The sequence below is a fragment of the Balaenoptera acutorostrata genome, chromosome 9, assembly GCF_949987535.1.
Source record: "Balaenoptera acutorostrata chromosome 9, mBalAcu1.1, whole genome shotgun sequence".
NCBI lineage: Eukaryota > Metazoa > Chordata > Mammalia > Artiodactyla > Balaenopteridae > Balaenoptera > Balaenoptera acutorostrata.
In genome coordinates this window covers 57,287,660-57,314,315 of record NC_080072.1, presented here as the reverse complement: position 1 = coordinate 57,314,315, position 26,656 = coordinate 57,287,660, and the positions used below count along the sequence as shown (strand labels likewise).

The 26,656-nt window shown below is 38.5% G+C and overlaps 1 protein-coding gene across 1 annotated transcript in view; it reads left to right on the top strand.

Annotated features, from left to right (window-relative positions):
• RSF1 (remodeling and spacing factor 1) overlaps positions 1-26,656 on the top strand; it is a 180,944-nt gene that overhangs the window by 85,332 nt on the left and 68,956 nt on the right. Inside the window, exons 3-4 of the mRNA XM_057552345.1 lie at positions 24,817-24,909; positions 26,255-26,460. Coding sequence (XP_057408328.1) covers positions 24,817-24,909; positions 26,255-26,460 — 299 coding nt within the window. The remainder of the gene's footprint in view (positions 1-24,816; positions 24,910-26,254; positions 26,461-26,656) is intronic.

The window sequence follows — 26,656 nt, the reverse complement described above, 5'->3', positions numbered from 1 at the left end:
TATATGCATATGCAAATTCCTACCCAGACCCTGCAGAGTAGATCCATATATTGATATCCCCATTTTACAGATTAGGAAACTGTAATTGCCTTTCTAAAAATCTCTGTCCCTCACCAGAATTCACAAGAGCTAGACCCTGTGTGCCTTATTCACTTTTATGTATATCAAAAGTCCTCAAATTATGGCCCCCTGCCTATTTTTATAAGGCTTGTGAGCCAAGAATACTTTTTTTGCAAAGAACATTTGAAATCAGTTCGTTGGAGGGAGTACTTGCTTTAATTCCAATTAAGTGAACTATTATCTATCCCCCAAATAGTTCTCTTCTTCTCATTAGTACACCTGTATTACAAAAAAATTATACTTAATTATTATATATTACACATAACATATAGCGTATATGATATACTACATAGTATATCACATTTCACATGTAGTTATTATATTTTAAATTTCATCAAAAATATTGTGGAGGCAGCTCCCTGGCAGAGTCTGCCTCGGCGGGCCTCCGTGGGCCCATCCTTGAGTTTACATCGGAAGGAGCCCTGGCTGGGCTGAGGAAGGCCACAAGACTCGTGACCTTGGCAGCGTCTGAGGCCAAGTTTGCTGGCCCAGCGCGGAACCCGGGCAAGCTGGAAGCTAGGCTCAGTACGCTGCCTGCCATGTTGTAAGCAGCCCTTTGAATGTCCCAGGTGATGGCAAAGAATGAAGACGCCTGCCAACAGCCAGTGAGGAACTGAGGCGCTCTGACCTGATGTGAGTGAGCTTGTGAGCGGCAACTTCCACATCAGTTGAGTCTTTAGATGACTGCAGCCCTAGCCAATAGCTTGACTGCAACCTCATGAGAAACCATGAGCCAGAACCACCCAGCTAAGGTACCAATTGAATTAAGAGAAGCACACCTCCTCCCAAGAACAGTACTCCAGCTATGACATAACGCCTGGGTGGGGTTCGAAGTAGCAGCCAGGCTGTAATATAAGCTGGAACTTCAATCAAGGCAGAGAAGAAACAGTTCAGGAGCTGGCACGAGGCATGGCCAAGGACACTGTTGAGTCCTCACTGACTGTCAGAAAGTGAATCTGCTTCCGTTGAATAGCTGCTTCTCCTCGTGGCCTCCTGCCTGTAGGGTTGAATCAAACACATTTTCCCCTCTTAATCTGGACACTCAAAAATCACCAGTATATAGCTGCATCAGTGGTATGGAGCAAGACCAATAAAAAGTTGGAGATTAAAAAATATATATATTGTGTAATATATATAAATGGATAACTAATAAGAACCTGCTATATAAATAAGTAAATAAAATACAATTAAAAAAAACATATTGTGGAAATCTTTTCTCTCTTGTTACATAGGTGCCTGTATAAGATCCTTGATTTAGCCTCTTGGCCAGCAAAGCCTAAATATCAATATTTACTATCAGGCCCTTTACAGAAAAAGTTTGCTGACCCTTGATACACATCATGCCTAGCACAGTGCTTGACACATAGGTGCTTAATAATTATTTGTTGAATGAATGAATGAATTATGATTATAAATAACTTTGCAAAGGACACAAAGCCAAGTTACCAACCCAGGTCTTTCTGACTTTATAGCCTTAAAAACAATAAAGTTCTCTTTTTTTTTTTTTTAACATCTTTATTGGAGTATAATTGCTTTACAATGGTGTGTTAGTTTCTGCTTTATAACAAACTGAATCAGTTATACATATACATATGTTCCCATATCTCTTCCCTCTTGTGTCTCCCTCCCTCCCACCCTCCCTATCCCACCCCTCTAGGTGGTCACAAAGCACCAAGCTGATCTCCCTGTGCTATGCGGCTGCTTCCCACTAGCTATCTATTTTACATTTGGTAGTGTATATATGTCCATGCCACTCTCTCACCCTGTCACATCTCACCCCTCCCCCTCCCCATATCCTCAAGTCCATTCTCTCGTAGGTCTGTGTCTTTATTCCCGTCTTGCCACTAGGTTCTCCATGACCTTTTTTTTTTCCCCTTAGATTCCATATATATGTGTTAGCATACTGTATTTGTTTTACTCTTTCTGATTTACTTCATGCTGTATGACAGACTCTAACTCCATCCACCTCACTACAAATACTTCCATTTCATTTCTTTTTATGGCTGAGTAATATTCCATTGTATATATGTGCCACATCTTCTTTATCCATTCATCCGATGATGGACACTTAGGTTGCTTCCATGTCCTGGCTATTGTAAATAGAGCTGCAGTGAACATTGTGGTACATGACTCTTTTTGAATTCTGGTTTTCTCAGGGTATATGCCCAGTAGTGGGATTGCTGGGTCGTATGGTAGTTCTATTTTTAGTTTTTTAAGGAACCTCCATACTGTTCTCCATAGTGGCTGTATCAGTTTACATTCCCACCAACAGTGCAAGAGTGTTCCCTTTTCTCCACACCCTCTCCAGCATTTATTGTTTATAGATTTTTTGATGATGGCCATTCTGACTGGTGTGAGATAATATCTCCTTGTGGTTTTGATTTGCATTTCTCTAATGATTAATGATGTTGAGCATTCTTTCATGTGTCTGTTGGCAATCTGTATATCTTCTTTGGAGAAATGTCTATTTAGGTCTTCTGCCCATTTTTGGATTGGGTTGTTTGTTTTTTTGTTATTGAGATGCATGAGCTGCTTGTAAATCTTGGAGATTAATCCTTTGTCAGTTGCTTCATTTGCAAATATTTTCTCCCATTCTGAGGGTTGTCTTTTGGTTTTGTTTATGGTTTCCTTTGCTGTGCAAAAGCTTTTAAGTTTCATTAGGTCTCATTTGTTTATTTCTGCTTTTATTTCCATTTCTCTAGGAGCTGGGTCAAAAAGATCTTGCTGTGATTTATGTCATAGAGTGTTCTGCCTATGTTTTCCTCTAAGAGTTTGATAGTGTCTGACCTTACATTTAGGTCTTTAATCCATTTTGAGTTTATTTTTGTGTTTGGTGTCAGGGAGTGTTCTAACTTCATACTTTTACATGTACCTGTCCAATTTCCCCAGCACCATTTATTGTAGAGGCTGTCTTTTCTCCACTGTATATGCTTGCCTCCTTTATCAAAGATAAGGTGACCATATGTGTGTGGGTTTATCTCTGGGCTTTCTATCCTGTTCCATTGATCTATATTTCTGTTTTTGTGCCAGTACCAAACTGTCTTGATTACTGTAGCTTTGTAATATAGTCTGAAGTCTGGGAGCCTGATTCCTCCTGCTCCATTTTTCGTTCTCAAGATTGCTTTGGCTATTCAGGGTCTTTTGTGTTTCCATACAAATTGTGCAATTTTTTGTTCTAGTTTTGTGAAAAATGCCAGTGGTAGTTTGATAGGGATTGCATTGAATCTGTAGATTGCTTTGGGTAGTAGAGTCATTTTCACAGTGTTGATTCTTCCAATCCAAGAACATGGTATATCTCTCCATCTATTTGTATCATCTTTAATTTCTTAATTTCTTTCATCAGTGTCCTATAATTTTCTGCATACAGGTCTTTTGTCTCCCTAGGTAGGTTTATTCCTAGATATTTTATTCTTTTTGTTGCAATGGTAAACGGGAGTGTTTCCTTAATTTCACTTTCAGATTTTTCATCATTAGTATATAGGAACGCAAGAGATTACTGTGCATTAATTTTGTATCCTGCTACTTTACCAAATTCATTGATTAGCTCTAGTAGTTTTCTGGTAGCAGTTTTAGCATTCTCTATGTATAGTATCATGTCATCTGCAAACAGTGACAGCTTTACTTCTTCTTTTCTGATTTGGATTCCTTTTATTTCTTTTTCTTCTCTGATTGCTGTGGCTGACACTTCCAAAACTATGTTGAATAATAGTGATGAGAGTGGGCAACCTTGTCTTGTTCCTGATCTTAGTGGAAATGGTTTCAGTTTTTCACCATTGAGGACAATGTTGGCTGTGGGTTTGTCATATATGGCCTTTATTATGTTGAGGAAAGTTCCTTCTATGCCTACTTTCTGCAGGGCTTTTATCATAAATGGGTGTTGAATTTTGTCGAAAGCTTTCAATTTATTAAGAAAAAAAATTCTTTAAGTAAAAAAAAAAAAAAAGGACAGACCAAACTTAGCACAAATGGTGAAAGCAAAGCTATACAGACAAAATCTCACCCAGAAGCATACACATATACACTCACAAAAAAAGGAAAAGGGGAAAAATTAGTATATCCTGCTCCCAAAGTCCACCTCCTGAATTTGGGATGATTCGTTGTCTATTCAGTTATTCAACAGATGCAGATACATCAAGTTGTTTGTGGAGCTTTAATCCGCTGCTTCTGAGGCTGTTGGGAGAAATTTCCCTTTCTCTTCTTTGTTCGTACAGCTCCAGGGGTTCAGCTTTGGATTTGGACCCGCCTCTGCGTGTAGGTCGCCTGAGGGCGTCTGTTCTTCGCTCACACAGGACGTGGTTAAAGGAGCAGCTGCTTCGGGGGCTCTGGCTCACTCAGGCGGGGGCGGGGAGGGAAGGGTACGGATGCGGGCGAGCCTGCAGCGGCAGAGGCCAGCGTGTTGTTGCAGCAGCCTGGGGCGCACCGTGCGTTCTCCCGGGGAAGTTGTCCCTGGATCACGGGACCCTGGCAGTGGCGGGCTGCATCGGCTCCCAGGAGGGGCGGTGTGGAGAGTGACCTGTGCTTGCACACAGGCTTCTTGGTGGCGGCAGCAGCAGCCTTAGCATCTCATGCCCGTCTCTGGGGTCCGTGCTGATAGCCGCGGCTCGCTCCCGTCTCTGGAGCTCGTTTAGGCGGCGGCGCTCTGAATCCCCTCTCGTTGCGCACCACGAAACAAAGAGCTAAGAAAAAGTCTCTTGCCTCTTTGGCAGCTGCAGACTTTCTCCCAGTCTCCCTCCCGGCTAGCTGTGGTGCGCTAACCCCTTCAGGCTGTGTTCACTCAGCCAACCCCAGTCCTCTCCCTGTGATCCGACCGAAGCCCGAGCCTCAGCTCCCAGCCCCGCCCGCCCCGGCGGGTGAGCAGACAAGCCTCTCGGGCTGGTGAGTGCTGTTGGGCGCCGAGCCTCTGTGCCGGAATCTGCGCTTTGCCCTCCGCACCCTTGTGGCTGCGTTCTCCTCCGTGGCTCCGAAGCTTCCCCCCTCTGCCACCCGCAGTCTTCACCCGCGAAGGGGCTTCCTAGTATGTGGAAACCTTTCCTCCTTCACAGCTCCCTCCCACTGGTGCAGGTCCCGTCCCTATTCGTTTGTCTCTGTTATTTCTTTTTTATTTTGCCCTACCCAGGTACATGGGGAGTTTCTTGCCTTTTGGGAGGTCTGACGTCTTCTGCCAGCGTTCAGTGGGTGTTCTGTAGGAGCAGTTCCACGTGTAGATGTATTTCTAATGTATCTGTGGGAAGGAAGGTGATCTCCGCGTCTTACTCTTCCGCCATCTTGCCCAGACCCCCAATAAAGTTCTCTTTATGGGCAAAAAGAAAGAAATCCTTAGGTTGTTGTTTTTGTTTTGTTTTGTTTTTTAAAATATTTATGTATTTATTTAGGCTGTGCTGGGTCTTAGTTGCAGCATGCAGGATCTTCGTTGTGGCATGCGGGACTTTTTTTTTTAGTTGAAACATGCGGGCTTCTTAGTTGCAGCATGCATACAGGATCTAGTTCCCTGACTGGGGATTGAACCCTGGCCCCCTGCATTGGGAGCGTGGATTCTTACCCACTGGACCACCAGGGAAGTCCCTTAAGTTGTTTTTAAAAAGGAGCATTGTAATTATTTGCGTATATTATTTTCTTCTCTAAATCACCAGGAGTGAACATTTTATGTGAAACCTGATAATAGTATGGATACTGGGTATAATTGATAAGTACTTGACAATAAACTTTATTTATGTAAAGTTATAAGTTACATTATAGTTTTTCTAAAAATATAATTTAAAAATCAAAGTACAAGTTTTATTGTGGCCAAAAGCTATATCAGGAATTTTTTTCTTTAGCCATTCTTTCTGCATTGTTAAGAGAGCTATTGATAGTCTAGAGGAGGAGTTGGCGCACTATAGCCAAAGCCAGTTAGCTGTCTGGTTTTGTGAAAAAGTAGTATTTGAACACAGCTGCATCTGTTTGTTTACAGGTGATCTGCAGCTGCTTTCATGCTGAAGTGCCAAGTTCAGTGGTCTGTTTAATGGACTGTATGGCCAACGAAGCCTAAAATTCTTAGTATTGGCCATTGATAGAAAAAGTTGGACACCTGGTCTAGAAAGCACATTAACCACCTATTTCTCTATTTCTCTTAATTCTGTCGTTTATGAAATTAGAATACCAGAAAGCCACTTGGTGTTGGATAGAGAAAAAGGATAAGGATGACCAAAGAACACATCTGTACCTGCTGCAGAACTGCTTTTGCCTGTTTTTATTATCTCTCATATTAGTTGTCTGCTGGTTCATAAGCAGATTGGAACTATGTCTACCTTTTGGACCACAATTTACCCAGCTCTAAGCATGTTGAATGATTGAACAAACGTATTTGTATGGAGTCTAAGCAATAAGTTTCCTTGAGAGTTGATTACTAGAAAAAGTTTTGCAAACGCTGACTCCCAAAGCTCTAGCTGTAGCTCAGGCTTTTTTTTTTTTTAACATCTTTATTGGAGTATAATTGCTTTACAATGTTGTGTTAGTGTCTGCTGTATAACAAAGTGAATCAGCTATATGTATACATATATCCCTTATACCAGATTACAAACATCTATATTTATATCCAACTGACTGCTTAGTGAACTGGTTTCATGTAAGCAAATCAAACTCAACATATATCAAAAGCTAAATTCTGTTATTCCTCAATCCTCTGATACATACTGAATCCATGATGTATTTCACATCACCACCAGCATGGTGAGCCCAAGCCATGATTCTGTCATTAAACACAAAGGTTTAAAAGTAACTGTTATATCACTTACAGAGTTACTTAGTGATTCTCTTTCTTTTAAAAATCTAAACTATGTCTTAGCATTCAAAGCTCTTAATGATTTAGCCACTTTCTTTAGCCACATCTAACAACATTCACTCCTGTGTACCCTGCTACTTGACTCACATTCTGAGTCATTCACAGAAAATACTATCTTTTTCATTCTTCAGAGTTTTTGCATATACTGTATCTTCTGCCTAGAATGCCTTCCCACCAACTTGTTTTCCTGGCAAACATTTATCCTTTAGCTTTCACCTCAAGAATTACTTTCTTCTTGAGACCTTTCTTCTCTCAGGAAGATGTTCCTCCATGGATTTATGTGTAATTCCATTTTAGAAACTACTGTATGTTTTTTATATTGCATGTTCACTATGTACCAGGCACTGTGTTTAATATTTTCCTTATATAGTTCACTCTTGAAGTAAATATTATCCTCATTTTATGCACAAGGAAATTGATTTTAAGAAACAATAACTGGACCAGTCTCTAATTGCTAGAAATGGCAGAGCCAGCATTGAAGCCCAGGACTTTGTGAATCCAGTGCTTTAAAACACCGCTAGTATTGCCCCTCATATTTGTCTTTGTTGTAAATTCTAAGCATCTTGATTGCTTTTTGCATCTTTTATGCATCAGTATTAGATGAATTAATCACTTAAACGATTTCAGTTTTCTTTCATTTGGCTGCTAATAAGCTTAACTCTGTATTTACTTCTTAGTTGTATTAGTTGGTTACATTAGTTTTCTAGTGGAATTTTTACCTTCCCTGTTAACATGCCTCTTGACCTTTTATCTTTTTCCTAGTGGTACCATTGTGCATATGTATTATGGAGAGCTTTTTCTTTTCCTTTTGAAGTCAGTGGAACATAATTAATATAAAATTATGTTTAAATCCAGAGCAAATATCTGACATCTGCTATGCCTTGTTCCTTGGCTCATAGCAGATGTTACCAGTCTAAGCTTTTCCTGCCAAGTCTAGATTTAGCAGACTACACTGCCACCACAAATCATCAGCACTGGCATCTGTTTGTCTTGTCTTGTTTGTGTCTCCCTAAAACAGTTGAACTGAGACCTGTAGAATGAGCAGAAACTTGTTAGGAAATTACTAATAGCTTGGCTTCACTATAATATAAAGCACCAGAGAGAATGGCAGCGAGTGGAGGCCTAGGGTTCACGTGAAAGAAAGTTACTGTAGTAATCCAACCGAGCAATGAAGAGGCCTGAATTAAGGTTTTGGCAGTAAGTATGGAAAGAAAAGGGTTTATGTGAGAGCTATTTGGAAGGTAGAGTCAATAAGTCTTTGTAACTGATAGAGAGGGAAAGAGAGAGGTGTCTGGCAGCTCACCTCAAGAAGGGCATCATTGTTGTGCTATATCCTGCACTTGCTAACATATATTTCCCAATTTCATCCAGAATGTAAAGGAACCTGAAAATCTAGCTGGTAACTTTTTACTTTTAAGGTGGAGTTACCCTCCTAAAAGAAACCCAGTGAGTAGAAATTTAAAATAGCAGTTCTGCGACGACCTGTTAACGTCTTGCTTCATTGGATAGGCCTTGGCCTTATTGAGCTTCAGATTCCTTTTGGTGAGTCACAAAGAAATTTCTCTGCCAGTGAACTCTTATGCCTCCATGAAACTCCTCTATTTCCTGTGGTGGTTAATGACTTTAGATACCACGTAAGCAATTTCAGACACCTTAGCCATGGATAATGAATACCACCATGTCAATAAACAGATATGTACCTTCAACAAATTCATTATCTGTGCCTCTGCTTTCCTACTGCCCTGCCTCCTTCCCAAACACAACAATAAAGAGGCCCTAAAAACTAATGGGAAAGCTAATTTTTAATAAATTATCCTTTAAAGGAGTTGATTTCCTTTAGCCTCAGAATTATTTCTAAGAGACAGATGGTAATTTATTATAGCTATTTTTCTTCAATTTTGTGATTTCTTCAGTGCATGCCACAACCAGTGATTTAGAGACAGGTTTTCAATGAAAAAAGAAATACTGTCACATTGAATGTTACCATGGATTTTAAAAGGCTCTTGATTTTAAGAAATGTTAACATATTAAAAAATATATGCTTATTAGAATAAGCAAAGAGTATTTGCTGGTGCTCAATACTTGAGAGATAATGACCTTCAGTAGAAAATAACCTAATGTGTCTCTTCTGGGATGTCTATCCACCACTTAACAGAAAATGACCTCATTTATCCCTCAAAAGTAAAGGGAAGATAAGAGATAATCTCTGTCCTTTGGTTTCTAGTAACAGGTTTAGAACTCTTTGGAAAGTGAATAAATTTGGCAATAGATGCGTTTAACCTAAATGACAATTTCAGTAAAGCCCATTGCCCATTGCCTTTACTCCTTTTACTCCTTAGGAAGCTGGTCATGTGTTAGCAAGTCATAAGGGTCATCTTTTATCATTTGCTAATTTGGATATATTTTGACAAGGGTTAGATATTTCTCTACTGCAATAAATACTGTTTTCAAAAGTAAACTAAGGTTGTTATCTTTCATTTTTATTTGCCTTGTTAATATTAATTTGTTTTACTTTATTTGAGATATAATTCATACAACATAAAATAATAATACAACATAAAATTTGCCATATTAAAATATATTCATTGATTTTTAGTATATTCATTGAGTTTTAGTATAGTCACTGTTGTACAACCATAACCACTATCTAATTTGAGAACATTTCCGTCACCCCAAGGAGAAACTGTACCCATTAGCAATCCATTCCGTTCAAACCCCTTCCTGCTCAAATCCCCTGGCAGCCCCCAATCTACTTTCTGTCTTTATGGATTTGCCTATTATGGACATTTCTTATAGATGGAATCCTAAAATAAGTGGCCTTTTGTGTCTTCTTTCACTTAGCATAATGATTTCAAGGTTTATTCATATTATAGTATATATCAGTATTCCATTCCTTTTTATTGCCAAACACTGTTCCATTGTTTGGTTTATACCACATTTTATTTATTCATCATCAATTGATGATCATTTGGATTTTTTCACTTTTTGGCTGTTAGGAGTAATGTTGCTATGAATGTTGGTATACAAGTGTTTGTGTGGCCATGTATTTTCATTTCTCTTCTGTATGTACCTAGGAGTATAATTACTGGGTCATACGGTATTTTTCTGAGGAACTGCCAAACTGTTTTCCATAGTCGCTATACTATTTTACATTCCCATCAGCAATTTATGAGGGTTTCAATTCTCCAAAGCTTATATTTTAATAATAATGATAAGAGCTAACATTTGAGAACTTACTATATACTAGATCCTATGCTATTTTACGTACATTATCTTTTAATTCATAGTACAACCCAGATCATGGAGAATAAATAACTCCCGAGGTCACATGGATAGTAGATGATGAAGCAAGGGTTGAACATAAGTTTGATGCCACAGAATGAATACTTAATGCTTTATTTATTGGAAAGCATTTTCACCTACTTTTAACTTTGCAAAATGTTCCTTAAAGAGTACCATTTACTCTGTGGTAATGTGTAAGTAGCCATAATTTACCCTCATAAATGAATTGCATGCGGTGGTGTAGAAAGAGCACTGGATTTCTAATGGGGAAAAACCTGAACTCTGCTAGTTACTAGGTGCGTAAGTTTAGTTACTTCTTTGATCCTCTGTTTTCTCATGCAAGTATATGTGAATACTTTTCAGCATAGTCTTGTCAAATAGTTGGAACTCAGCAAATGTTGTTTAAATATTAATAATAAATTATCAGAGAAACAGTGGCAGTTTTACTTTTTTTTTTCCTGTGTCTGGCATTCTTTTGGAAGTTGATAGCAACTTGGGCCAAATTATTTATACTTGTGGATATGGAAATGTTGGGTTGCATTTTCTTTAGTTTTCTAGTGAACTTCAGATGGTCCAGTGAATGTTTTATGTTGATAATATACCTGCAGGCTTTTCCAGTCAGAAGGGATCAGTGCCTTAATTATGGCTGGGAAGTCTCCTGTGGCAAGAGTGCCCTTGTAGGTGACTTAAGAAACGCGCTTTTCCCCTCCAGAGATTTTTTTTCAAGTGTGCACACTTGTATTGGTCATAACCTCTCAATTATATACTCAGGAGTACTGCTCCTTCATAACCACATTTGTTTATTTAGTAAACATACCTGTAACTCTAGTATTAGTGTGTTTTGAAAGAAGTTACATAAAAATACCAATTTAAAGTTATATCTCATTACTTCAGCTACTAAGCAGATAAACCTGGGAAGTAAAAATAAAATCTCCTAAAATTTCCTATGTATAAGAAGCTTTAGGAACCCATTGAAGAATATGATAATGATGTGTATGTCTCTTTTTATTTATTTATTTGTTTGTTTGTTTATTTTTGGCTGCATTGGGTCTTCATGCTGCGCGCAGGCTTTCTCTAGTTGCGATGAGCAGGGGCTACTCTTCGTTGCGGTGCATGGGCTTCTCATTGCGGTGGCTTCTCTTGTTGCAGAGCATGGACTCTGGGTGCGCGGGCGTCAGTAGTTGTGGCACGTGGGCTCAGTAGTTGTGGCACGTGGGCTCAGTAGTTGTGGCTTGTGGGCTCTAGAGTGCAGGCTCAGTAGTTGTGGCGCACGGGCTTAGCTGCTCCACAGCATGTGGGATTTTTCCCAGACCAGGGCTCGAACCCATGTCCTCTGCATTGGCAGACAGATTCTCAACCACTGTGCCACCAGGGAAGCCCGATGTGTATATGTCTTGATTCTTGTCTGAGCTGAAAATGAGAGGATGGAGTATATAAGATGTATTGAGAATTTATTGTAGTGTTTTTAGAACTTCTTTTGATTGTTGCCTATAGTATGAAATATGTATTTCTTGAGATTTAACAACTTGCAAAATGCAGTAGATACCCTACCTCATACCATTTGCAAAAATTAACTCAAAATGGATTAACAGCCTAATGAAAAGAGCTAGAACCATAAACCTCTTAGAATAAAATATAGGGATAAACTTTCATGACCTTGGCCTTGGCAGTAGAGTCTTAGATCTGACACCAAAAGCATGTGAGCAACCAGAAAAACAATAGATAAATTGGACTTTATCAAAATTAAAAACTTTTGTGCATCAAATAACATTATGAAGAAAGCGAAAAGACAACCTACAAAATGGGAGAAAATATTTGTAAATCGTATGACTGATAAGAACTTAATATCTAGACTATATAAGGAACTCCTAAAACTCAACAACAAAAAGACCAACCCAGTTTAAAAATGAGCAAAATTTTTAAGTAGACATTTCTCTAAAGATATACAAAGATTAATAATTAGCACATGAAAAGATGCTCAACATCTTTAGTCACTGGGGAAGTGAAAATCAAAAACACAATGAGATATTACTTTATACCTAATAGGATGACTGTTTTTTAAAAAGAAAATAATAAGTATTGGTGAGATTGTGGAGATATTGAAACTCTGATGGGAATGCAAAATGGTGCAGCTGTCGTGGAAAACAGTTTGGCGCATCCTCAAAAAGCTAAACATAGAATTGCCGTGGGGCCTATCAGTTCTACTCCTAGCTATATACGCAAAAGAATTGAAAACAGAGACTCAGATACTTGTATGCCAGTGTTTATTGTAGCGTAATTCATAATAGCCAAAAGGTTGAAACTACCCGAATGTCCATCAACAGATGAATGGATAAACAAAATGTGGTGTATTCATACAATGCAGTATTTTTCATCCCTGAAAAGGAATGAAGTTCTTATATGTGCTACCACACGGGCAATCCTCGAAAACATTACACTAAGTAAAAGAAGCCAGGCAAAAAAGGACAAATATTGGATGATTCCACTTATAAGAACTATCTAGGGCTTCCCTGGTGGCGCAGTGGTTGAGAGTCCGCCTGCCAATGCAGGGGACACGAGTTCGAGCCCTGGTCTGGGAGGATCCCACATGCCGCGGAGCAACTGGGCCCGTGAGCCACAATTACTGAGCCTGCACGTCTGGAGCCTGTGCTCCACAACAAGAGAGGCCACGACAGTGAGAGGCCCGCGCACCGCAGTGAAGAGTGGCCCCCGCTCGCTGCAACTAGAGAAAGCCCTCGCACAGAAATGAAGACCCAACACAGCCATAAATAAAAAAAAAAAAAAAAAAAAAAAGAACCAAAGTCCCATACCACCTTAAAAAAAAAAAAAAAGGACTATCTAGAATAGGCAAATTCATAGAGACAAAGTAGATTAGAGATTACCACGTGCTGCAGGGTGGGAGGAGAATAGGGAGTTATTGCTTAAAGTTTAAAGAGTTTCTGTTTGGAGGGAATTCCCTGGAGGTCCAGTGGTTAGGACCCTGTGCTTCCCTTCCTGAGGGCCAGGGTTCAATCCCTGTTCGGGGAACTAGCATCCCACAAGCCACATGGCATGTCCAAAAAAAAAAAAAAAGAAAAGAAAAAGAGTTTCTGTCTGGATAATAAAAAAAACTTTTGGAAATAAAAAGTGTTAATGGTTATACAACATTGTGAATGTGATTGATAAATGCCACTGAATTATACTCTTAATGGTTAAAATTGCAAATTTTATGTTTATTTATATGTAAACATTATATCTCTATATTAAATTCGTATATATTTCACAGTATTTAAAAAGGCAGCAGTTAGGGAATTTTCTCTAGATCTGGCAGTAATCTTAGCTTCAACATACTATCATATTGGATACAGAGTATAACAAGGCAAGCCATTCAGTATAATATAGGGTTAATTACTCAGAAAATAAGAGTAGGGAACTAAATCAGTCACCAATAATTTTGTTTAAATATGACATTTTTATTAATATATCTGAAACAAAAGTGTCATGAAACAATGTTTATGTACAGTTTGAAGAATACCAATATACTTCCTACCAGCTCTTAATTCTCTGTGTATTTTCTGCTGTGTTCCAGTTGGTTCTTGTGGTGTTTTTCTGGATCCATTTTCAGGTTTGCATTTATATAAGTAGCTGTGGCACTGTGAGTATCTGATCTTCCTAATCTCATCTCTTTTATTAGCAACAAAACCTCCATTTTACAGATGAAGATCCTGAAATTCAGAGAGGTGATTGACCTTGACAAGATCACACTGCTGATAGAGCCTGGATTTGAATCTCAATCTATTTTATACTAAAGCCTTATTTCCCTTTCTATTTAGATTATTGATATAAAGTAGATCTCTTGGAAAGAGGTACTTACCTATCACACACTTTCCATTTAGGCCTAGTTTAGGTATATGGTTACTCTTACCCATGATACAAAATAGCTATGGTAGAGATCTTATTTTTCTTGCTGGATTTTTGTCAGATACTTGCAAGGTACCTTTTCCTTAACTAAGACTTCAGAATAGACTACTTTTGAGGTAGCTTCTGAAATTTTTGACATGTGTAAATGTGCCAAATTTATAGGTTAACAGATTCCAGCTGCCTGTCCCACTAAGAGTTCCTTTAGCAGGAGTTGTAGTGTCTTACTTATCCTGATGTCAAGCACAGTGTCTGGCATACAATAAAGTCCTGATAAAGGACTGTTTATCCTGTTTGTGGAATGAGCTAATTAACTGATACATACCTGTGCTCTGGTCAGTTGTTGGGGTTTTTGTGTTCTTTTGATTTTCAAAACCATGTTGTTAGAGAAATCTTGCCATCGAAATGTTTCCTGTGTATTTATATATATATATATATATATTTTTTTTTTTTTTTTTTTTTGGTGAAAAAAAGAACCATCCAAAATTTATTCTCCGACAGACAGCATCAGCAGGTAAAAACTACAGGGATTTCTCCGTACCTGCTGATGCTGTCTGTCGGAGAATAAATTTTGTGTATGATACATTCACAAGGCATTATTAGCTTAACAAGTGAGAAAGCCTCTGGTGTGTTTCCCGTAACAATATCCACTTCACCGTGTAAACAGGTACTATTATTGTGTTCACTTACATTTCCAGAAGGAAAGGCACAACTTGGCAAAACAAAAAAAAATTTTTTTTGGATCCTAAAGTCAGGTGCAATTACCTGAGACTTGAGAACAGTTGCAATCCACTTTTCCACATAGAGGGGCAAAGACTTCACCCAGAAATGTGGGTCTTTCTTTCTCCTTCCTTGTTAAATCCTCAAGAGTAACGCTTCATCGTCTGCTTAATATCACATATACAAAAGGGGGATTAAGAAAAAAAGAATCACAACATCTTGAACTTCCAACTGCTCGCACCAATACATCAACTCTTAGGTTTACGACAGGGCCTAGGAACACTTCAGCGGTCATCAAATAAGAAAATAGAGACTATAGCTACAAAAATAACACATGAATGACGTAGATAAATTAAAGCTTTCACATCCAGGACTTGCCTGTTCCAACTTGGTAGCCTTCATGCAATACTCAGGAAAAAAAAATCTCATGATTACTTGGCATAAGTCACAGTCAAGGAACTTCTGGTACAAATCAGTATAAGAAGTTATTAGTATATAATAAGGAAACATGCCCTTCCGGTGAGTTTGTTTCTTCAAGAACGGACACCCAGCGCTTCAGAGTAGGCACCGGTGAACTAAATTAAGTCACCTGAGATTCCCTGCTCAGGTGCTCACCTCTCCTGGTTTTAGGAAGAAGAAGCACATCTGGAAAGCATAGGGAGGACCTTGGCACTCCTGGGGCTCCACCTGAACTGTATTTAAATAAGCAGCAACACACACACTGACTGTCTAAGGACTAAAATCCGTCCATTTGAGGGCATTCTACTTAAGGTTCCAAGGTTGAAAAAAAATTTGGAATTCTACAACCTTTGTTTAAAAAAAAAATACATTCAAAAAAGAAAAGAAAAATGGGTGTAGGGTTGGGAGAATACAAAACAGGTCCCTAAACGGACGACAGACCTTGTCCATTTACCCGTATACAGTCAGCACCGAAGTAAGTATACAGTAACCCACCCACCCATCCCAGCCCCCAAACAGGCAAAACAGTTGTCTTCTCCATGGTGGTTCAACACCTTCCAGCTTGAAATAAGTGACAGTCTTTTATTTCCTGTATATTTTTAAAGGAATTAAAGAAACATCCATTGTATATAACTCTTAATATACATTCTTATAGGCAGTGTTCCCAGATAGCCCATCATAATAGTAAGTTGACTCTGTAGTTATATCAGAGAACATTGATACAGTAAATATTGAGTGTCCACTATTAGCAAGGCCCTGAACTTGGGAGATACTGTAGGAAATAGAAAGATGAATCAGACTTTGTTTTTGCTTTCAAAAATCTTGTAGTTTTACAGAACATCCACTCCAAATGAAATAATGTTTGTGAAAGTTCTACTGTAAATAGTAAAACATTTACTATGTAATATACTAGGCATAAAGCTTGTTGTTGGTTTGTAAGATGTGTGTACTAACAATCTGAATCTGCCTTCTCTTGAGTATCCTCTTCCAAGCTTAGCTCCAGCTTCATCACCTTTCCCATGAATTATTGCAAAACAGGCTTTAGTGGGTCTCCTTGACCTCAGAATCTATCCTCCTGTCTGTCTTGTGTGGTGCAATAGAACTGTTTTTCATCAGTACTTCCAAATGCTTGTTGAGTCCTCATATTTATGAGCCACGACCTACTTTCATGGCCTTGTCTCTACCCACACCCACCCCCCAACACTCATGATCTAGGATTCTAAGGGTTCAGCATAAAGAGCTCCTCTATTCGCCTTCACATTGACAGAACATACCAAAATATTCACATCCCCAATGGTTTTCATATTGTTCTGTTTTTCTTGAAATACTCTTTATTTACCTCTTTTTCTGGTAAAACCTCATTCATCCTTTACGTCCTAGCATAAATGTCACCACTTGAATAAAACCTTCTTTGATCTCCCTTCATCCATTGGCTGAATAAGGGTTTCTCTCCTCTGTATTTTCATAGTAGTTCATAGATACATCAGTTACTCAGTTTGTAGATGACTCTGACTGCTTTCCACCTCTATAATTATTTGTTTTCATGACCATCTCGCTCTCTGAATTCTGAACTTCTTAGAGCAGAGACTGTCTGTTAATTCATCTTTGCCCTCCAAATACTAAATGTGCTCAGTAAATGTTTCGTTTAGTCCTCTGGAAAGAATATTATATACAAAATAGTCGGACATATTTAAGTATTAGGTCAGGGGGACTTGGTGAGGTGTAATTTGAGTATAATAAAGGAGCTGAATGATTTCTAATTCTCAGTCTAGCTTTTTTCCATAGCTTGGTTGGTGATAACTGGCCTCATTGGTGTCTTAAATATATTACTGATTTCACCATAAATTCCTAGAGATACTAATTCCTATTTCTCTCATTTCTTGGCTAAATCACAGAACCTCCTAAGGATAACAGTACACCCCTCTCAGGCTTGTGAGAATTGACTGAGTTAATATTTTAAAGCAATTGGAATAGTATTGGCACATGGTAAACACAATAAATGTTAGCTATTATTATCCTGGTAAGAATTTATAATGTTCTCTAAGATGTGTTGTGTTGCCTATAGAAGTTACTGGTGGTTATCTTAAAATAATAATACTTTAAGGTAAAAACATTGTTTTTCTATGTCTTTCGTTTATTCATCAGATATTTGTGTTTTGTACCTGCTGTGTGTCTCATACTTTGTCACAAGCTAGGGATACAAAGATGACTTCTCAGAGCTCAGCCAAAAAATTCTTCTTGACTCAGATTTGAAAAGGTTTAAGTTAAGACTGTATATGATCCAGTGGAAAGATCTCTGAGCCAGGAGTCATAAGCTTCAAGATTCAGCTCAGTCACTAACTTTGAGAAGGACATTTCTTAGATGTCTAATACATACCTCAAATGTATGAGGTACGAAAGAGATCTCTTTTCTCTCAGGTATTCCTTTATATCTTCATTAAAAGCACTTTCATCCTTCCATTTGTTCAAGGCAAGGAATTTAGATGTCACCTTTGGTTTTTCTTTCCATTCACCTTCCATATCTGTTCTTTCGGAAGTCCTGATGATTCTACCTTCAAAATACAGCTGTCTACTTCTTTCTGTTCCCACTACTACCACCATAGTCCATGTCATCATCATCTCTTGCCTTAAAATTGGTTTCTTAGTTTCCATTCTTTTCCCTCTGCAGTCTGTTTTACACACAGCAGCCATTTTTGAAACATAAATCCGATCTAATTATTCCCCCATGTAAAATCCTCCCGTCATATTGAAACCCTCCTACCCTGTTGGGGGGAATGTAAGTTGGTGCAGCCACTATGGAAAACAGTATGGAATTTCCTTAAAAAACTAAAAATAGAGCTACCATATGATCCAGCAATCCCATTCCTGGGCATATGCCTGAAACTAACAAAATATTTTTTAATTTTTTAGTTGATTTACAGTGTTGTATTAGCTTCTGGTGTACAGCAAAGTGATTCTCATATATATATATATATATATATATATATATATATATATAGTCTTCATCTTCTTTTCCATATGGTTTATTACAGGGTATTGAATACAGTTCCCTATGCTATACAGTAGGACCTTGTTGTTTATCTATTTTATATATAGTAGTTTGTATCTGCTAATACCAGACTCCTAATTTATCCCTCCCGCTATCCCCTTTGGTAACCCTAAGTTTGTTTTCTATGTCTGTGAGTCTCTGTTTCATAGATAAGTTCATTTGTGTCATATTTTAGATTCCACATATAAGTGATATATCATATGGTATTTGTCTTTCTCTTTCTAATTTCAGTTAGTAGGATAATCTCTGGGTCCATCCATGTTGCTGCAAAATGGCATTATTTCATTCTTTTTGATGACTGAGTGGTATTTAATTGTATATATGTGCCACATCTTCTTTATCTGTTCATCTGTCGATGGACGTTTAGCTTGCTTCCATGTCTTGGCTGTTGTAAATAGTGCTCCTATGAACATTAGGAGTGCATGTATCTTTTCGAATTAGAATTTCCTCTGGATATATGCCCAGGAGTGGGACTGCTGGATCATATGGCAACTCTATTTTTAGTTTTTTAGGAACCTCCATACTGTTTTCCATAGTGGCTGCACCAATTTACATTCCCACCAGCAGTGTAGGAGTGTTCCCTTTTCAACACAACCTCTCCACCATTTAACACAATATTCTGTATGAGCTATGCTCTCCCCACGCCAAAAAAAAAAAAAAAAAAAAAGATTGTAAAAAATCCATCACATATGAAATTAGATTTTAATTTCTTACCCTGGCCTACATAAATTTGGCCTTTGGTTACCTCTTCAACTTTATCTTTTGCTGCTCTCCCTCTTAATTCTACTTCACTTACACTGATCTTTTTTTGTGGTTTTATAATATGCCAAACCTTAAGGCTTTGTGCTTATTGTTTCTTCTACCTGGAACATTCCTATGCCAGGTCTTCATGTGGCTGATTTCTATTTTATCAGTCATGTCTCAACTTTTTGTGTCAAATGTCAGCTTTTTTTAATGAGGCCTCCCCTGAGCACCCAATCCAGAGTAGCACTCAGACTTTTCTCTTTCACAGTATTCTATTTTATTTTCAACATAGCCTTTGTTTCTACTTGATATTTTCTTATGTTCACCTATTTGACTGCCTCCTAGAATATAAGCTCCATGGTGGCAGGTTGGTTGTTTTCTTTACCTTGGTATTCCAGGTCCTAGACTAGTTCCTGCCATAGAACAAGTACTCAATAAATATTTGTGGAATCGCTGGATAAATGAATCTCTTTAAATTTCATGTCTCTCAGTGGTAAAATAAAGGTTTTCATCTGAATGATATTCAGGGACTCCCCCATCAAAGGTAAACAATGGCAGACACCAGTTAAAGGCTGTAATGACTGATTTTATTCAATAACTACGGTGGTAGTGTTAGCGCAAGTTCGTGTGCCCGATACACAGTGAGGCCAAACACACCGAGACATCGGAGTTTGGAGCAGAGAAAGGTTTATTGCAGGGTCACGCAAGTAGACAGGTGGCTCAAGCCCTAAAAAGCCCCGAACTCCCAGAAGGGTTTCAGCAAAGCATTTTTAAAAGCCAGGTTGGGGGTAGGGTTCTCAGGGTATGTGATCAGCTCATGCACAATTCTCAGACTGGCTGGTGGTGAGGGAACGGTGGAGTCACAGGAGTTAACATTATCAGCCCTTAGGCTCCAGGAGGCCTGGGCCTATGTGCTCATGGTCATCAAGTAGTTAACATCTTCCATTTGGTGGGGGTTTTCACATCTGTAAAACAACTCAGGAAATGTGCATCAAATACTCTTACCTAGGTACTTCAGAGAGGAGCTAAAGCAGAGGATATGGGGGAAAGGGCTGTCCTGGGAAGGCCCCCATGGGGTCCTGCTTGGTTACAGTAGTAGATGGAGCTTGAGCTTGATTTCAGTTTGCCCAGAGGTGGCTGGTGTTTTAAAGGGAGAATGAGGGAGTTGGGGAGATGATAATGAGGGAGTAAAGGGGTCGAGCAGGGTTAGGGAATTCAAAAATCACAAACACCTGGTATGAGAGTTGGTCAAAGTTAGCTTGATTAGGGCTTTTGTGCCTGCTAACTGCAAGTTACAAGACTTCTACCCTCCCACAGAGTCTGATGATTACATATAAAAGGAATGGCTTTCAGGTCCTTGAGAAGGACACCCTGTCTTGTAGGAGATACATACACATCTCAGAGGGACAGAAGAAAGAGTTACAATTTTAAGTTTATGTTTGTTTTTAAAATTAATGGGGGAATTCCCTGGCAGACTCGTTGTTAGTACTTGGCGCTTTCACTGCGGTGGCCCAGGTTCGATTCCTGGTCGGGAATTAAGATCCTGCAAGCTGCGCAGCATGGCCAAAAAGAAAAAAAGGAGGTGAGGGACCTAGATCAGGTATTGGCTGGAACAAACAATAAATTCTTTTGGCAACCTTGAGTTTTCTAGACAGCAGTGAGGGAGGAGCAGGGTTGTGCTAGGGACGTGTCCTTAGGCTGATAGAAGCCATGCTGGAGTTTGGTCTGGTCTCTCAGTGCAGGTGTTTGGATATTCATGCTGAGAGTTTTTGCAGTTTTTCTATACCCCTCCTCCTTTTTAATGCCTTATCTTTCGAACTGCCAAAAAGAGAAGAATTACTGGTACTTCCATTGTGTATATGAATCTAAGATTAATATGTTAATGATCTCACTGAGATAAATTCTGTGTATTTGCTATGTAGGCATGTGAAACTACCTTTCTTATAAATATTGAGCTGATGTGAACTTTTAAATGCCCCCCCACGCCCCCTCCCCTTTATTTTCCATCCTCAACCTTGTTTTTCTCTGTGTAGAAGTTAGGAAGAATAGACACAGGGAGTTTTGGAGCGACAGCAGGCAGCCAGCCAAGAGGTCTCCCAGGCTGAATGGCATTCAGCCTTGCAGGCACGGGACATTTGATTTTGTGTGTATATTAGAAAGACTGTTCCTTAGGCACCATACAGGGGACGCAACAAATGTGACCGCTCATTAACTACATTTAGAGAGAGTCAAACTTAAAAAACCAGTATTACGGAATTATAACTTATGGTGATAAATATGAATGTTCTGGATATTGGAACATTCTCTAAAGAGGAATTGCATGCAAAACCAAATTATAATTATATATTGATACAAGGCTGCTTGGTTAGAATCAAGTTGGAACATGGGGAGTTAATGTGAATTACCAATCTGCTAGGGATCCCCTTGCTTTAAGGTCCCAAGAATAACTGTCTAGACAGTCTCTGATAAACAAAGCTAATTTCTGGTTCTCTAGGCAAACTGTGGCTCCTGGGTCAAATCTGGCCTGCTGCTTGTTTATGTATGGCTTGAAAACTAAGAATGGTTTTATGTATTTAAATGGTTGGGAGAATGGTTGACATGAAAATTATATGAAATTCAAATTTCCTTGTAAAGTGGTATTGTAATACAGTGAAGCTCACTTGTTTATGTATTTTCTGTGACTGCTTTTGCACTATAACAGCAGAGTTGAATAGTTGAAAAAGAGGCCATATGGTCACAAAGCCTAAATTATTTCCTGTTTGTCACTTAGAAAAAGTTTGCTGACTCTTGGTGAGATTATATAGTCCTGCATAAGAATTATTGTAAGTGTCATTTAGAGTACTTTTTTTATTTGCAGGTTTTATTTGCAGTATTTACTTTGTGGTAACAATAGGTTAGGGCTATTTGGACAAATCTAATTAATGTGCCTTTGGTGGGGGGGGGGAGTACCTCAAATGGCACAGTAGTATGTCTACATTGCCCTTAAAGAAACAGAAAATGAATAGCATGTTTATCTCTGAATATCAGCACAACAGAGGTTTTACACCCTAAGCATTGTAAATGAAGGTCAGTAAATTGAAGCTAAGTACTGAGGAAGCAGAGGCTTATATCTTAATTATCTTTGTATCTATCTCTCTTTCTCTTTCCTCCCCTTTCACACAGTAAATGATAATCAACAGTTGTTCAGCTGTATTTGGTGTCTGACGCCGTGAGCTGTTGGCCATGCTTTGGAGCTGTGTCATTCTCAGCCCCTTTGGTGAAACTGAACTTCCCCACACTCAGCTTTAGCCTATATCTTCTTCTAGGGGTGTGGTATACAGTAGAGCACTCAAGAAATGCTTCATCCAAGTCATAACCTTGGCTCTGTGTTGTTGGCTGTCCCTCTGATATTTTTAAATTGAGATATTATTCACATACCATGAAATTCAGTCTTTAAAAATATGCAATTCAGGGTTTTTAAGCATATTCACAAGGATGTGCGCTATCTTAACTGTAGAACACTATCATAATTGTAGAGCATTTTTGTTACTCTGAAACGAAGTCTGCTCATAGCCACCACTGTCTGTTCCTCCCTCTGCTTACCCACTAGCAACTGCTAATGAATTTTGTCTATATGGATTTGACTCCTGTGGAAATTCCATATACAAACTTTCATAAATTTGTGACCTTTTATGTCTGGTTTCTTTCACATAGCATCGTGTTTTGATGTTCATCCGTGCTGTACAATATATCACTACTTCATTCCTTTTCATGGATGCATAAAATCCCATTGTATTTATATTCCACGTATTATTTTATTCATTCATCAGTTGATGGAAATTTGGGTTGTTCCCACCTTTTGGCTATTGTACTGTGATGAACGTTTGTACAGTATATGTTTTCATTTTTTGGATGTACATACCGAAGAGTGGAATTGCTAAGTCATGTGGTAACTCGGTATTAACATTTTGAGGAATTGCTAAACTTTTTTTTACAAAGCAGCTGCACCATTTTACATTCCCATCATTTGCTATTCTTTTTTTAAAAAAAATTAATTTATTTATTTTTGGCTGTGTTGGGTCTCCGTTGCTGCGCGGGCTTTCTCTAGTTGGCGGCGAGCAGGGGCTACTCTTCGTTGCAGTGCGCAGGCGTCTCATTGCAGTGGCTTCTCTTGTTGCAGAGCATGGGCTCTAGGCACGTGGGCTTCAGTAGTTGTGGCGCGTGGGCTCAGTAGTTGTGGCGCGTGGGCTCTAGAGCGCAGGCTCAGTAGTTGTGGCGCACAGGCTTAGTTGCTCCACAACATGTGGGATCTTCCCAGACCAGGGCTTGGACCCATGTCCCTTGCATTGGCAGGCGGTTTCTCAACCACTGCGCCACCAGGGAAGCCCCTATCCTTCTTTTGATTACAGCTATCCTAACAGGTATGAAGTAGTATTTCATTGTGGTTTTGATTTGCATTTCCCTAATGACTAAGGACATTGACTATCTTTTCCTGTGCTTATTGGCCATTTATATATATTCTTTGGCAAAGTGTCTATTCACATTTTGACCTTTAGGTTTTGATATAATCATTTGAGGTCTTCCTTGTATAGTATTCCAGAAATTCCCCTTATTCTGTATATCTCATTTTTTTTTCTCTACAAAATGTAGTGCTATCAGTCAGAGGAAGTATGGTATTCCAGAGAATGGAGAGCTCATTCTTCCTTTTTGCCTTTGAAGATCCCCCATGATATAGTTCCTGGCCATACTGCATTCTATCCTGACTTGGTTAAAAAAAAAAAAAAGATGACACCAGTACAGGAGAGGAAAAGGGTAGCCCTCCCAGGAGGGCCAGCCTGGTCTTATTCCTAGGTTGAGGTGGTTATATAAGCAGTTTCACTTGCCTGTTTGTTTTTCTCCTGCCAGCGTTTCTAGCTAATTGCCCAAGCTCCCAGATAATTTTGTGCCTTGTATTGGTTCTTCTCCCTTGGCCTTCATTGTACTCTTTGTTCCTTGGATTGGAAAAAGAGCATGAAGTTTCTAGGCACTTTATATCATTTTTTATGCCTATTTCACAACCTTTAAGGTCAGTATTATTACTGCTCCCCTTTTGTTGCTGAAGAAACTGGCTCACAGAGGTCATAAAGCCCATCGTGCATCTCCTGATAAGTGGAATGGTTATCCAAATCTTCTTTCCTCATCCTGTTAAAGTGTCTCTGGTTTGCTTGCAATGCTTGTATGAGAAGAGAAGCCTAGAAATTTAAGTTAATGCCACATTATAGAAGGTCTCAAATGCCAAGCAGTGGAATCTTTACCCATAATTAGGGGGACTTTGAGTTGGAGAGTTACTTGAATAAAAATGTGCCTACAATTTGGCATGTTTTTTTTAGCTTGCTTCTATTGTAGGCATAGAGATGAATAAACTATTGTCCTTGCCCTTGAGGAATTTCTAGGCTATTTGGAGAGATGGAATCAGATAATTACTTGCATTTGGGAAAATGTGCCACAAAAATGTATATAAAATTCTTGAGAGCAGAGGAGAAAGCTGCAGGGATCACTGCTTACCTTAAATTCAATCATCAGACAGTAGTAAACATTTCTGGTATATTTAAGTAGTAGGCATTTCAGGGTGGGATTGGATTCAGTTGTGTTTGGTATAAACTTTTTCCTTTATATATTAACAAAACAGTTAACATAATTATACAACAAAACTACCAATGTAAATTTAAATTGCTTTTACATAAAAGACTTTAACTTTCTCTGACAGATATGTCAAGAGTTTAACAGCACCTGGGCATGGGAGATGGAGAAGAAAGGCTATCTTGAAATGAGTGTTGAATGCAAGTTAGCACTCTTAAAGGTAATAAATTTATTACTTGTTACAGTTATTTTAATTAAAAAATTCACTTTTGACTCCTTCTGGTTGAATTGGGAAATAACTAGAAAGTAGACTTTTGGTGGGGGTCTCACGCCTGCGGCATGTGGGATCTTAGTTCCCCGACCAGGGATCGAACCTGCACCCCCTGCAGTGGAAGCACCGAGTCTTAACCACTGGACCACCAGGGAAGTGCCCAAGTAGACATTTTTACTGTTAGTGGAAAAGGACAATAGATTTTTCTTTTTCTTGTTTATTTTTTGGTGATAAAACTGTTCTTTAAATTACTGGTTTTGGTTGTTTTTCAATATACAAGTATATCTAGGTTTAATGATCTCTGCTTGTAGGGACAATAGTAGAATGGGTAAACCCCACATTCATTTTATGCATTATTTGCAGCCTTCACAATCATTGTTAACAAATATGGTAAACTGTGGTTAATCTTTTACTGATTTACTAAATTAGTAATTTGATCATTAGTTTTCCAGATGACTAGGGGCATGCCAGTGTGTACTTAATAAAAGTCTCACATAACCAAACCTACTTAATTAAAATAGGTCTTCTCAAAGTATAGATTTATTTTCAAGTTTGAGTTCCCCGTTTTCTCCTTGCTTGCTTCAGAGTGTTGGCCCTAATTATTAGCAATGTGGTCAGCATAATGAAGGGGAAAACTACCTTTATAGAAGAGAGTCTACGGGTGTAGACACCACAGGCAAAGGCAAAGAGGCTGTGATAGGAACGTCATGTATTTTCTGCCTGGGCAGATAGGTTCAGGGAAGAAATCTGACTTTATACACTAATCATACACAAAAATTTTAATAAAAAATTAAAGTTCTTCCAATTTGGTGATGTCAGTATTTTTTTTTAAAGAGAATTCCGCAGAGGCAGTTATCAATAAGACTGCCTTCCTTAAAAACTGTATATGCCTCAAGCTTTCAAAAATAGATAGCCATTTCAAGAATAAAGTTCATCTAAAAGCTTTAAGAGAGAAGGAGTGATTGAAAATTTTATACCATGAACAAATTTGGGAAACTTTAATACAAACAGACTCATCGCTTTAAAATATAACATCACTTTTGTGTCATTGGTTGGGTTAAACCTATAAATTTCTGTAATACAAAAATTAAATGTTAACTTAGAAATTTATGTTTTAAAGTTGGTTACTGAAAAATAAGTGTACAAAAGGGGAGAGAGGAAAGTGAAAGATGGATAAAACTACACGTATTCTTTCTCCTGTCGCCAAATCTGTTCCTTGGTTGAACATATCACATTTATTTTGATGGAGAAACATTTATGGGGTATTTTAAACCATGTTATGACTATTTTCCAGTACCTCTGTGAGTGTCAGTTTGATGACAATCTCAAATTCAAGAATATTATCAATGAGGAGGATGCCGATACCATGCGTCTCCAGCCAATTGGCCGTGACAAAGATGGCCTCATGTACTGGTACCAGTTGGATCAAGATCACAATGTCAGAATGTATATAGAAGAACAAGATGATCAAGATGGCTCTTCATGGAAATGCATCGTCAGGTATCTTTTATTGGAATTTTTTTAATGTTTATTTGCATGTCTCTTACTTATATCTCTTCTCTACTGGAATATAATCTCTAAAACTGGGTGATCCTTTTCTTTTTATGGGGTTGGGAATTTCCAGGACCTAGCCTAGTGCCCAGCCTAATACCCATAGCAGGCACTCAATTATTTGTCAAATAAATAAATATGTTTA